Source organism: Miscanthus floridulus, chromosome 6 (assembly GCF_019320115.1).
Source record: "Miscanthus floridulus cultivar M001 chromosome 6, ASM1932011v1, whole genome shotgun sequence".
In the NCBI taxonomy this organism is placed as follows: Eukaryota; Viridiplantae; Streptophyta; class Magnoliopsida; order Poales; family Poaceae; genus Miscanthus; species Miscanthus floridulus.
Genome location: NC_089585.1, coordinates 100,485,154 through 100,498,303, shown reverse-complemented (window position 1 = coordinate 100,498,303; position 13,150 = coordinate 100,485,154). Strand labels below are relative to the sequence as shown.

General features: G+C 40.4%; 1 protein-coding gene across 1 annotated transcript; it reads right to left on the bottom strand.

The window, feature by feature from the left end:
• Positions 1-11,575: 11,575 nt before the first annotated feature.
• On the bottom strand, positions 11,576-12,877 carry LOC136458785 (membrane protein PM19L-like). Its single transcript, XM_066458715.1, has 4 exons — positions 12,649-12,877; positions 12,317-12,536; positions 12,121-12,166; positions 11,576-11,973 (listed from the first exon to the last, which is right to left on the bottom strand). Exons 1-4 carry the CDS (start codon positions 12,773-12,775, stop codon positions 11,893-11,895), a joined length of 474 nt encoding a protein of 157 aa, XP_066314812.1. The 5' UTR covers positions 12,776-12,877; the 3' UTR covers positions 11,576-11,892.
• Between the last annotated feature and the right edge of the window lie 273 nt (positions 12,878-13,150).

Here is a 13,150-nt window from a genome sequence, read left to right as displayed (position 1 = left end):
AGTTGCTTGGTTTCTGATTTTTATTTAGATGTTGTACTTATTGATATTGACCTGATTCTTTTCATTTTTTGTTGATATATAAGTTGTTCAAATTTGAGATCTGAGATATTTGAGTGTTGTTCAAATTTGGTGGGCATTTGTTTCCTTTCATTTGGCGTGCTAATAGGTAATTTTCTTTGTACATATTTTTTTGTTTCTAAGTTCTAAAGCTTATGGTACTCTGGTTTTTATTTGGCATTGCACTCAGATAATGATGTTTGAAGCCCTTAGTCATTCTAACGATGAAAAAGTAAGATGCTTGGTCTTAGATTTTTATTTAGTTGTTTTACTTGATCTGATTGTTTATTGTTTCGTCATGTTTTTGTTCTTCCTGTGTTGATTAATGAGGTTTTATAGATGTTCTGTTTGATGATGTGGTGGGGTGACGGTTACTAATGGGATTTTTTGTCCCTAATGAATTTTCAATATGTCATGTTCTTTACTCTTACTGGTATCAAAGTTATAGTGTAGTTCTTCGTCACTTACAGTTCTTCATCAGGTGTAACTTTTAGTTATTATTTATGTAAGTAGTACTAAGTGCTTAATGTTTATTACTTGTTTGTTTGATATGGTCTCTGTATTTTTAATTCCTATATTTTTTAGATATTCGTTAACAGAATCTCTATTGCACTTTATATGTTCCTCTTTGTTTGTGATATATTGTGCTTTCCACTTGTATATTGATTCATGTGTTCTATTTGCCTTCAATATCATTATGAGGTATTTCCTAAGTATATCTAATTTTGATTTTTTTCCTTCTTCTTATATAGTGTATCTCTTTGTGTTACTAGTTACAGTTGATTTGTATTGGATTTATACTTGTATATGTTCTGTAATCCTTAGGATATATTTATGTAACTATTAGGAAATCTTTTGTTATTCGGAGTTTTGTTTTATCTGATTATCTGATTATGTGTTCTATTTTTTGTTATTCTTCTTATTTGTGATCCTATCATTCTTTTTCTTTTGGTTATGTATTTTCAAACTATGATAATTTATATTTTTCACTGTAATTTATTCCAAATCAATGTATAATTTTAGTAATTTTTATGTTCTAAGTAATTATTTTCATCTATTTTTGTAGTATGATAATATATTAGGTTCATGAGATGTGGTGTCAGATAACTGCTTAAAAGAAGAAGAAATGAGATGCTAAGATAAGTATTTCAGCATTCTTTGTTTTCTTCTTTATATTTTTGTCTTTTTTTCTTTTATTTTCCTTTTTTCTTCTAGTTGGGCTTTTATTTGGTGTTGTATTATGGTCTTCGGCTTAGATTTAGTATTGGGCTTGGGCCTTTTTTGGGCTTTTCTTTGTATGGTTTATTTTTCTTTTTCTTTTTTTTTTGTTTTGGGCCTTCAATATTTATAGGGCCTTGGCCTGTTAGTGTTGTGCGGTTGGTGTATCTAGAGTCTTCCATCTTTGTTTCTCATTCCCATGAGCATTTATTGCAACCGTCCTTGTAGTTACAACCATCTCTTCTAGTGTTTGACGACCCCCTAGCTTTTGAACTTCTCCTTCTCTTTATATCCCTTTTCCTTGCGTAGTTCTATTCTACATTTCATTTTCTTCTTTTGCCTCCTTGGCTTCTTCCTCTCTTTTCCTTCGTCAAGGTGAGTCCCTTATCTTCTTTTTTGTATGGTGTTCTCTTTTCCATGTTCTCTTTCCCTTGTTTTCTTTCTTGTTCTTTCTCTTTTGTTCTTTGAATCTGATGTTACAATATGCTAGAGTGATCTTATTTCACATTCTCATCTTTTGCTTCTTAGGTTGATTTGTCTTAGTATTCTATTAGATTATTGGTTCATGTAGTTTTCTATTACATTTTCTGGTGGTTTTGTTTCTCTTTGTGATCTATTTGTGTTTTCATTCATTTTCATATACCTTTCTATTGATTTAGGGTTTGCTTTTAAGTTTTTACTGTATGTCTTTTGTTTTCTGTGACATATATCTTTCTTTATCTCTTCATCTTTTCTATTTTTTCTTTTCATTTTCTTTTTATATTTGAAAGTTGGTCGTGTTCATATTATTTGTAGTCTTATCTTTTATTTTCTTTTTCCCATAGTTCATATGGTTAATTTGTAATTATTCTTTTTTCTAGGATTAAATATTCATTGTCCAGAGGCTGCTCAAGGTATGTGTTCTATATTATTAATTTATTATTTTGTTAATCTTACATTTCGTTCCAATAATATTTGTTGTACTTTTGTTGTTTTATTCTCAGTTAAATTTAATTTTTTAGTTTCATTTCCTGTAGCTTAAGTTCTAGGGTGATCCCTGTCCACAGTGAGGACTATGACTAGACAACTAGGAGGGGTGGTTTTTGTTGTTTTGTATTGCTTTCTTTAGCCAACTAGGCACTCAGCTTTGATTAGGCTATTTTTAGTGGCTGTGTTCGTGTTCCGCTTAGGCTTGGTCGTTTTCTGGTCCTTACAATGTCTTTGTCTTGCAAGTTTCAATTGTGTATGGCCATCTGCCTCAAGTACTAGCTGGTTGTGTATGCCCTCCTGTTGCATTGCTGAGTGCCTGCTTCCTTGATGGTGCATAGTAGCTTTTGAACAACAAGGTGTTGTTTTTTTTACTACTTGGCCCTGTAGAAAGGTATATGTGTCAGGTCCATAAACCCGGGGTCCCTCATGGACCGGCTTCCCAATAAAGGCTTGTCCCAGCAGACAACGTTGTGAACGACGTGCAACTCCTGGGCTGACCCAAATACCTAAACAAAAGGCCAAAAGGGCGATCCAATCTCCGACTAGAAGACCTGGCCGAGGAGGAACGACGCCCGCTTCCGACTACAGTCCGCCTCTCTGACCAAAAGGCCTCGCTAAAAAGGAACAACGCTCGCTTCCAACTCCGGCCCGCCTCCGGACGGCCTCTCCGACCAAAAGGCCTGGCTAAACACCACTTTCGACTCTGACCTAGGTCTCCGACCGGGGATGCGCCAAACCCCTGCTTACAGCTCTTCTTCGACTAGCGCGGTCAGAGCCGACTAGGACCAACTGACCAGGGACGCCTACTCGGTGAGGACCAGGAAACGGACAGAGCAAGTATGGCAGGGCACTCAAGTCAACCACAATATCGAGGTTCATACCCTATACACCTGCAGAACAGTATCCTACAACCTTCCTAGCATGTTAGAACCCAAGCAGTGTTGTGGGCGTTGATATTTTCCTACAGTGTTGTGGGCGCCATCAACTTCCATACCAGACAAACATGGTAAGGCTCCCCCACATGCCTCTGGGCATCAATAGTGTTATGGGCGCCGATATTTACCATACCAGGCGAACATGGTAAAACCCCTTACATGCCTCTAGGCATCAACAGTATGGCAGACACCGACGTCTGCCATACCAGGAGAAGACGACACAACCTCCCATATGCATCTGACATTAATAGTGTTATGGGCACCTACAATCATCTTGTACCCAATGGCGTGAGCAACAAGACTTAGCATACGTACACTCTTACTTGTAAGGCCATCCCCTTCATCTATAAAAGGGGATGCGCTCTCTCCCAAAAGGGGAGATCCATCAGTTCACTTACATCAATTCAACACACAACAACAGAACCACCAGGTTCAAACCTCGAGCACACGCTCGAACACTTAGCATATAGCGGAGCTCCCATCACTCTCGGCCCTTCAGACCAGATTCCGACCGGACTCCTTACACCCCCATCTTTCTCCCTTCCGTTTGTAACCCCATAACAAACTTCGAGCACCTGGGCTCAGGAATAAAGTCATTGACCGACTCAAACTGGACGTAGGGCACGTTGCCTGAACCAGTATAAACCCTGTGTCATTGAGTGCTAGGCCATATCCGATCACAACGTACGACAAAACTATAAATATTTATGTGTTGGTCACTTTCTGCACCGACAATATGAGTATGGTTCAATTTGTATAGGTATCCTACTTCTAGTGTAGTTCAACTTCACTGTTGTTCATCATGTGTAATTTGAAGATAAAGTCATGTGTACTGCCCATGCTTGGAAGCAGCGCCATGCTTTTGGTTTTGTCAAAAATTTCAGATTCTGCTATGATTCAGCGGTAGTTTTAAATAGCGGGCTAAGGTGTTTAGCAGTATACCTCTAGATCAGCTAATAGCGGAGCTAAATCGGGCTATAGGGGGATATAGCGGCTAAATTGTACATGAACACAAATAGCGGCACCTTGCCTTAAAAGGTTATACCAGGCAATAGTGGTAGCTATAGCGGGAGATTTAAAATAACTGATAAGACTGTCTATTGCCTTGCTCATCAGGATGGCATTTCTGACTGTTATTGTGCTTATATTACTCGAGTTGGTGAAGATAATGTTACCTTTTTAAAGTCAATAGTATTGTGGTGAGGAAGAATTCTATTAGAGAATATCTTGATATGGACATTCACATTAGGGTATGTATCTTATTCTTTTGATTCTAATAGTTTTCTATTTTTCCCTTTTTGTCTCTGTTTTTGCTTAATAGTCTTTGATGATTCCAATAGTTTTTTTAGATGTGCAAGTAGGTTTATTATAGATTTTTTTATTTGTATCTATAATAGTTTGCAGAAATGGTTGTTGGTGTTGTAGTTCTTAGGTAAATTTCTTTAGATCGTAATTTCCTTAATTTACTTGTACAGGTTAATCGTTCTGCTACTACTCTCGACAATGAAGTTGTCTCATTGTTTTTGTTTGAGCATTTCAATTTAGAGCTTGGTGTCTAATCAAGGGTTCTTGCTGTGAAGGATTTGAAGATTGAAGACAAGGTGAAGCTTGTTGCTAGGGTTGTTCATCATAACCGTGGTCCTTCAATTTGTGCCGAAGTGCAAGTTTGCCTTGGATGTAGTCAATGGTACTGTTTATGTGCTGGTGGAAAATGCTGAAGCTGCAGAACTGATGATTGGCCGTTGCTTCCGTGTGGATGAAGAGCATATTACTTTCTTTCGTGTGCTTAAGATGGAAGAGAGGTCTGAATCAGATGATTTCTATCAGTCTGCTAGTTGCAGCAAGATTTGGCCTTTTTCTTCTGTGCATGGTCAGTAATATTTTGAGCTCTCTGTGGCGTGCACTTATGGCTATCGAAGGTTGTAGAAGGATTTGGTTCTACCTAGTTGTTGAAACTGTTATTTAGTTGTTTTAATTAAGACTTGTTATAATCTGTTTAACCTTATTATCTTGTAGTTTATTATGCTACTTATGGATGCTGGTTATTTTTAATTAAGTCTTGTGTAAACTCGTTATATTCCTGGTCAGTTTATCGTCCACTGTATTTGCATATTACTGTACACTTTGAGTCTTCACTTTTGCAAGTCTGCAGATTATATATTTGCCTGCTTAATGTGTTTTTGTAGTGATTCAATCCATTTACAGTTTATTTGTCTTTGCAATTATTGTCTCCTTTTATAATTATTACATTGATTTGTTCACTATAAATTTATTTTTAGTGTGGTGTAAACTTATTTGGTAGATTTTTCTGTTGTTTGTACTAGTTCATCTGGATATTTGTTATAGTTGTTTTAGTTAGCTTAGTCAGATGTCATAGTTGATTTTAATAGTTGGTGTCTGTAATAAATCGAGGTCTCTAATAAATTATGACCTAGATTTGTGGATACAATGTCTTTGTCGCCTGCAAGTATTAGTTGTTCAAGTACCAGCTAGTTGTGTATGCCCTCATGTTGCATTGCTGAGTGCCTACTTCCTTGTTGGGGCATAGTAGCTTTTGAACAACAAGGTGTTGTTTATATGTGTGTGACTGCTTGGCCCCGTAGTTTCTTCTTTGAGTAACAGAAACTTATCAGCCTGTTCGGCTGGGGTGAAACGATCGTAAATTTCCAGCCGGAACAGTATTTTTCTCTCACAAACTAGCCAGCAGTACTTTTCACGAACTAGCCTAGCCAAACGAACAGGCTGTATATAGGTATTCTAGTTATAGTATAGTTCAACTTCACTTACAGTTGTTCGTAATGTGTAATTTATAGGTTTCATTTATGTAAGTAGTACTCAGTGCTAGAATTTCATTGTTATGTTTGTTTCAGGCAGCTCCCATAGTTTTTTTGAGATTCTGTTATGTCGCAGAACCGACCAATTTATAAGAGTACAAGTACAATGGCAGCCCGCAAGTGGTCGCACTGTCATACTTGAACCCATATAAACCCGGTAGTCCGTCGAGTACCACGACGGGTCTCGATAAACGATTTACAACAACCAAGATCGTACATGATTCAACATACATGTTACATATTACATAAAGTTCACAGATATATTTTCATCATCAGAGTATAAAACCAAGTTATTACAAACCGAGTTTGATAGATAAAAGCGGAAGCAAATTAAGTTTGAAAGTAAACTTTCCAACATAGTTTAATACAGTGCCGAAATAGGATCACGGTCCATAAAAACAAATAGAGGGATTAATAAAGAAGTCTACCCAAGGCTTACTCCTCATCCACGGCAGGATAGAAGCAACTCTTGCAATAACCATGATACACAGTGCCATCTGCAACAATGGGAAAATAAAACCCTGAGTACGAGAAGGTACTCAGCTAGACTTACCCGTCATAACCAGAAATAAAATGACTCCAAGGATCATGCAAGGCTGTATAAGTGGAGATAGCTTGATAACTTTTTGCATAAAAGCGATTAACTCAGTTATACAATTATAGTTTTGTTATTAAGTTAATTATAACTATCCATATCTAAATTAGCAACTATCCTCTGCCAGACATGTAGTATATCATTTTAAAAGCATACAATGTAACCATAGCAGGTATTGTAATTCCATATTCATTCGAACCATTATGTTCCATAACACAGTTACTACGATGCTGGAGCTAGCCAAGTTTCTTACTATCCGGGAGAGACGGCGATTCGAATCGATTTCAACCAGCTAAGAATTTATTCATAACACAAACCTAGGTAGACAAGATCATTAGACGCCTTAGGTCACCTTTGGTACAACTCAGGTACATATTTTGCGGCTTCGTACCGCGCCGCACAGTTGGGAACACCAAATGCTAGGACATTCAGGACTACCCTGCCCTTGGGCTCAGTTTGGTTCTCTACAAGGAGCGCACAACAGAACGGGACCCGGCCTGAGTTGAGCTACTCAGCTTCTCGGTCAGAACGAGTTATCCGGCCAGCTAAGTGATAGGCATGCGTTTAATCTTGTCAGAAGTTCCAACAACGGTACAGTCCTTAACCGGCACAAACAGAATCACATGAGTCAGCCTACGCATAGACTTCGCCTGGCCTCGATTTCCATCACCCCATGGTTCTGTTCCACGATAGCAAATATAGTCAACCGTGCTCCGGTATCCACCTATATCTCGTAGGTGACAGGAAATCACCCGACTTCTACCGGTCTAAGCATGGCTAAGCATATGTTCGATCCTAGACCTACACAAGGTTAATGGTGTATATATCTGGACAAGGAATTTATATGCATCAAGTGGTTCCATTCAACTCTTATAAGCTAATGCATCAATCATAAGTACTTAAGTAATCATTTGTAAAATACTGGGAGACTTAAAATGCTCCGGGGCTTGCCTTTTAGAAAGGACGTGGGGCGGTGATCAGGGCACTCTGGAAGCTCTTTAGGGTTCTGCTCCTCGCCTTCGAGAGTTGTGGCTTGAGGATTCTCCTGCTGGTTCCCTTCCTCTACTTCGTCGAATTCTAGCAACGTTATTTCTTCCTCCGATCCGAGATGCATGAATATGGCATAAGGTATTGCGACTGTATGCATGACAAGTATAATATGATGATATGTGACGAATGCATTCTTGTACATATTCTTAACATCATGGTGCTGAAGTAATAACAAGTGCATCGTGTTTTTACTGAGTAGGTGCATATCTCTTCTTAATGATTCAATCGAACACTTCAGTAGTTCATGTACCACACTACAAAACAGCAGCTACTTATTTTACTCATAACTGCAGTTCTACTTAACTAAAAGTGGTGATCTTGGACTTTCTGGAAAGCTTATAAAATTGCCTACAACTCTTATTGAATCACCAAAAGCTAATTCACAATTTATCTTTACCAAAATAGACAAGCAACTCAGTGCTGTCCAGAAATTCCAGAGAGCAAGCAATTCGGAAACACTAATTTGAACAGCCATAACTCTCAAACTCTTTGGCCTATTGCTCTAACATTTTAACACAAGATACATGAAGAAGTTTTCTATAACTTTGTTATTAACCATTTTTACAGCAAACACCATTTTTACCATGCAACACATCAAACTATAGAATCTGTCCTAAATCCCGCTAAACTCGAATTATAAAGCAACAATACTTCTACTTCATATAAGTATTCAAATTTTTACAACACAAAGTCTACCAACAATGCAAGCATACCAAATACACTCAAGAAAACATAATGGTAAAGCCCAAAATATTTATTTAAATGCATTTATCATTTTATTTAGATACTTAGGTTAAATAATAAACATATACTAAATATGCATCATAAATTCTCAAAAATTTACAGCGCCTTTCTAATGCTACCAAAAGACTACTGTAAAAGTTTCATGCCATTTTACCAAGTAGAACATTCTATATAAAAATGACAAGACAGAAAGGCTTACAATAGCAAAAATAGAAAACCCTAGTGAAAAGTGTCAAGCAACAGATTTCCTATTTTTCTTATCATCCATATGGTACTAGGGTAACCTCCAACAAATTTCATGAATATTGGATTCATAAATAATTTATGAAAATTCATACAAGGATTACCTATTTATAAAAGAAAAATCTATAACTACAAATCTACACATGCACTGATCCTCAAATTTTTACCAGAGCTTATACATGTCAAGAATATCTTACCACAAAAATTTCATAATTTTTGGTGCACAGGAGCTCTAGATATAAAATAAACAAGTTTGCATGCATTCAAAAATATATTTCAAGTTTCAATTTAAATCCTCCAAAATTTCTACTGCAAGTGTCAAGATTATATTTTTCCTAAATACTATACTTCCTAAGGAACACTACCAAATTTATTTCACAATTTTTGAAGCTATACAACTAGAGATATAAATATTACAAAACAGCATGAAATTCTGAATCAAATGAACTATCCTACTCTCTAACTGCCGCTGACAGCTGGGTCCCGCCTGACAGAGGACCCCACTCGTCAGTGACACTGAGCAGAGCAGCAGCGCTGCGCGATGCTTGCGTGGCCAGAGCTTGTCGCCGGTGAGTTCGCCAGCGGTGACATCAACACAACATGACCCTCGTGACCTAGCGCATCGATTGGTCTACTTGATTGGGCCTCTCGTCGGCGCTAGCGACGGCGGCGGCGACCATGGCGGCTCGGAGGAGTGGGACGGTGGCGCTACGCCGGTGGAGACCACGGCGAAACAATCTCAAGCGCGGACGAGCTTCTACGGACTCTGGCAAACCTAGCGCACAAGCTATCGCGTGGAAAGGTGGACGGTGATGGCATGGCCACGACAACGGACTCGGCGACGGGACTCCGGCGAGCTCGTGCATGGTGCTGGGGCTTACTGAGCGCGGTCAGCGAGCACGGGTGGATGCGGCAAGTCACGGGGGTGCTGGTAGGGCAGCTGCGGTGGTGAAGCGGTGAGCGCGAGCTGGCGTCGGCAATGGCGACGGCGGCGCTCGGTGCGGAGGCGGCTGCTGCTGTGGGCGAGGAAATGGAATGGCGAGCGCGGGGCAGTGCGGGCGGGTGCTGGGAGTGAAGTAGTGCGCGTCGGCCCGCCTTGGCCGCGCTAGGCAGGGCGCCGGTGACGCGCGGCTGTCGCTGGCCACCACGCGGTGCGCGAAGCCTGCCGGTGTCGACCACTGAACCCGACGTCGTTCAGCTCATTCAGTCACGCGATCACAGCCTGACAGCGAGTTTTGATAGCGAATTAATTGCTAAACCGTAGCTCCGTAGTGCAAACGACCTAAACAACTTTTGTAGACCTATGTATCAGCTCCATTTGTTCTTAAGGAATCATGCTCTAATTCACAACCGAAATCGAGTTATATCACCCCCAAGGTCGGCTTGTCATGCTGTTAATCATCTAGACTTAGAAAAAATCGTTGTGTTGAAAAGGTTGTTTTGCTGATTTTTGTGAGCCAATTTCAAGCATGTTAAGAGCTAAACCAGTCAATGACCCAAAAATAAAAGTTGTTCCCCATATCAAATACTACAACTTTGATTTAGTGACCACCTCCATGCAAGGTCTCTAGCACATAGTTCAAACTTGGTCAAACATGTCACATTCAAATGATGGTCTACATTCAAACTAGGGCTTAATGACCTATTTACCCCTAACCATGAATATCAAAGTTGTTCATAATGATACTCTAAACATGTTTAAGCTAATTGCAAGGTCACACAATCATTTCATGTATTAGTCACTCATAGGGCTATCTGGGTTAACACATGAAATCTTACTTAAATGCTTGATCATGAAAGGTGACATTCATGAACCATGTTCCCTTTTGTTAGCCTAAGTGTTGTTAATATGTTTTTGTGATCCATATTAATCAATTACATGTTTACACTCATGATCATATGCATAAACACATGGAAACATGAAATAATAAGAAATGTTGCATATGTTTCAATCAAATGTTTCAAGTGTAAATGCTTATATATGAATGCTTGATGATCATGCTCATGCTATGCAAGTCAAGTTATGCAAGGCTAACACCTAGGGTGTTACATGTGCTTTGGTCTGTTTGGTCACTGTTGTATTCCCAGAATTTTTGTGATTTTGCCTTTCATAGAAAATTTCTGGCTTTTGTTTTATGAATTTCTGTTGTTTGGTATGTTTGCTTAAGGGCAGTTTCCAGAATTTTTGTGATTTTGCCTTTCATAGAAAATTTTTTGTTTTTGTTTTTTGAATTTATGTTGTTTGGTATGTTTGTTCAAGGGCAGTTTTCTCAGATTTTTTGTGATTTTGCCTTTCATAGAAAATTTCTGGTTTTTTCTTTTGGAAATTTGAAATTTTGTTTTTTGGTTTTTATGGTCAAGGCCCTTTTCCCAGTTTTTTTGTGATTTTTGCAATTCATATAAAATTTCTATTTTTTCTTTTTTGTTCATTCGCTATGTAGTGTTCATTTGCGTGAAGGTGGATGATGTGTGTTTGGGTAATCCGTGTGAAATAAAGGTATGTTTCACTCGAATTTTTGTTATTTGTGTGATTTATCCTATTAGAATTACTCGTGTGAGCAAAGGGCCCCAATCACACAAATTTTGCTTTTGGTTTCTTTTGTGTGATTTGTCCGGTCAAATTGCTTGAGTGATGGAATGGGTCAAATCGCCCAAGTTCCAAATAGACAGAGGGAAAAGTGATGCTCACGTTGATACTCGCCCTGTTCGTTTGGGCTTGTTTGGCTTATAAGGCGTACTTTTTCATCCAACGAACAGTGCTTTTCTCTCGCACCAAATCAGCCAACAGTACTTTCAGTCATGCCTTATCAGCCAAATAAGCTCAAACGAACAGGGCGACTATCTGCACACCGGAAGCAAGTAATCACCACATCATCATGATATTAACAGTACTCATAAGTCATACCTCGCTCACGTATTGCCTCTCCATCTCCGAAACAATCAATGAATCACACGGAATGACATAACCAATGCAATCTGACGCATGTACAATCAACGAGATACAACTAAAATCAACCAGCAGCCCCCAACACAATGGCGTACGTAATTAACACACACATACACGAACAGATACACATACGTACGTACTGCCTCCCCATCATCTTGGAATAAACCCACAACGACAAAGCGATCGACGAAGCCACACGCTGTCCCGTGAAACCGATGCACGCCAACTCAATTCGATCGACACAGAACCGATAAATCTTCAGTCTTCAGTCTCTGCCTCCGGCCATAATATATGATGATTTTATCTCAAGCCTCCGTGTATGGCGAGCAGGTAGAAGAGCTGCGTCGCTGACAGGATGATGGTGAAGGACTCCATGCATATCTGCACAAGAGATCACCAATTCAAGGCCATAGTTAACTCATCACAGTTAATTAATTAAGCCGGTCTACATGTCAATCTCTTGCAGATTTATCTCAGTACAGATATGCTAGTAATCAATCAAATAGTGTAATTGGCTACTGATCTTACCAGTCTGGCATTCCTTCCGTGCAGTTCAATCTCCTTCACCGCCAATCTGAAACCAGCAACCAAATTGCCCAGACAGGGGAAACGGGTCAGGAAATCGATCACCAACACAGCAGCATACACAGAACTCGATTGGATAGTGCTGCTAGGTAGCGCGTCTGTCGCGACCGATTCGCGTGCAGTATAAGTAAATACGTACCCCATGGCGAGCAGGGTGAGCGTCCAGGCAACGAAGCCGGCGGAGGCCGCCGCGGGCAGGCTCTCGGCGCTCCAGGCGCGGACGTGGTGGAACCCCGCGAGCGCCGAGGCCACGCCGACGACCCCGGCGATCACGGCGAAGATGACGAAGAACCCGGTCGCCGCGTTCCCGATGGGGAAGTAGATCGGGGAGAAGTGAGCCGGGAGCTCCAGGCCGGCGCCTGCATGCATCAGTCAAAGAATTACCAGTCAGCTGATGAACGAGGCATTTCAACGTCATCGACATGAACAGCCATACAGAGCAAGATTGCAAGAATACAGTGTTATTATTACCGATGAAGAAGCCGTAGTTGATGGCGTGGTTGATGGCCCAGCCGCCCACCGCCGCCACGATGACGTACATGCAGAAGTTGAGCACCAGGAGGAGCCCGGCCACCGGCTTCATGCCCGCGTTCGCCATGGATGATCCTGCTGATCGTCGATGGCCAAAACGAGCTCGACTGAAAACGGATTGAGCTCGATCGCACTCCTAGCTAGCTAGCTCACTCTACGCCTCTACGTACTGTTTCTGCTGGCTTTAGGTATCATTTGCCGGGTGCACCCCGTATATATACACGCACGAGCTAGCAGAGCACCGCCGGTGGAGAACGATGCAAATGCACATATATACTAATTCTTTGGAATAGGGTAGCTACCTGGCCTAGCTTTGTTCTTTGCTTCCGTTGGCCGCATGAACAGCCGGCCGGCCGCCGCGCTTGGATTGTGCGAGGCTTAGCTTATTACGTGAGATCTATGGCAAACGTGATGCTCAAGGCAGGAAGCTAGCGCTAACCCC

What these genes read in the sequence shown, in the direction of transcription:
- LOC136458785 (XM_066458715.1), bottom strand. Translation starts at nt 12,775, where the DNA reads ATGGCGAACGCGGGCATGAAGCCGGTGGCCGGGCTCCTCCTGGTGCTC. An exon ending in CAACTACGGCTTCTTCATCG is followed by an intron (nt 12,537 to 12,648) that starts GTAATAATAACA and finishes TGATGCATGCAG; the next exon opens with GCGCCGGCCTGGAGCTCCCG. An exon ending in CTCACCCTGCTCGCCATGGG is followed by an intron (nt 12,167 to 12,316) that starts GTACGTATTTAC and finishes TGCTGGTTTCAG; the next exon opens with ATTGGCGGTGAAGGAGATTG.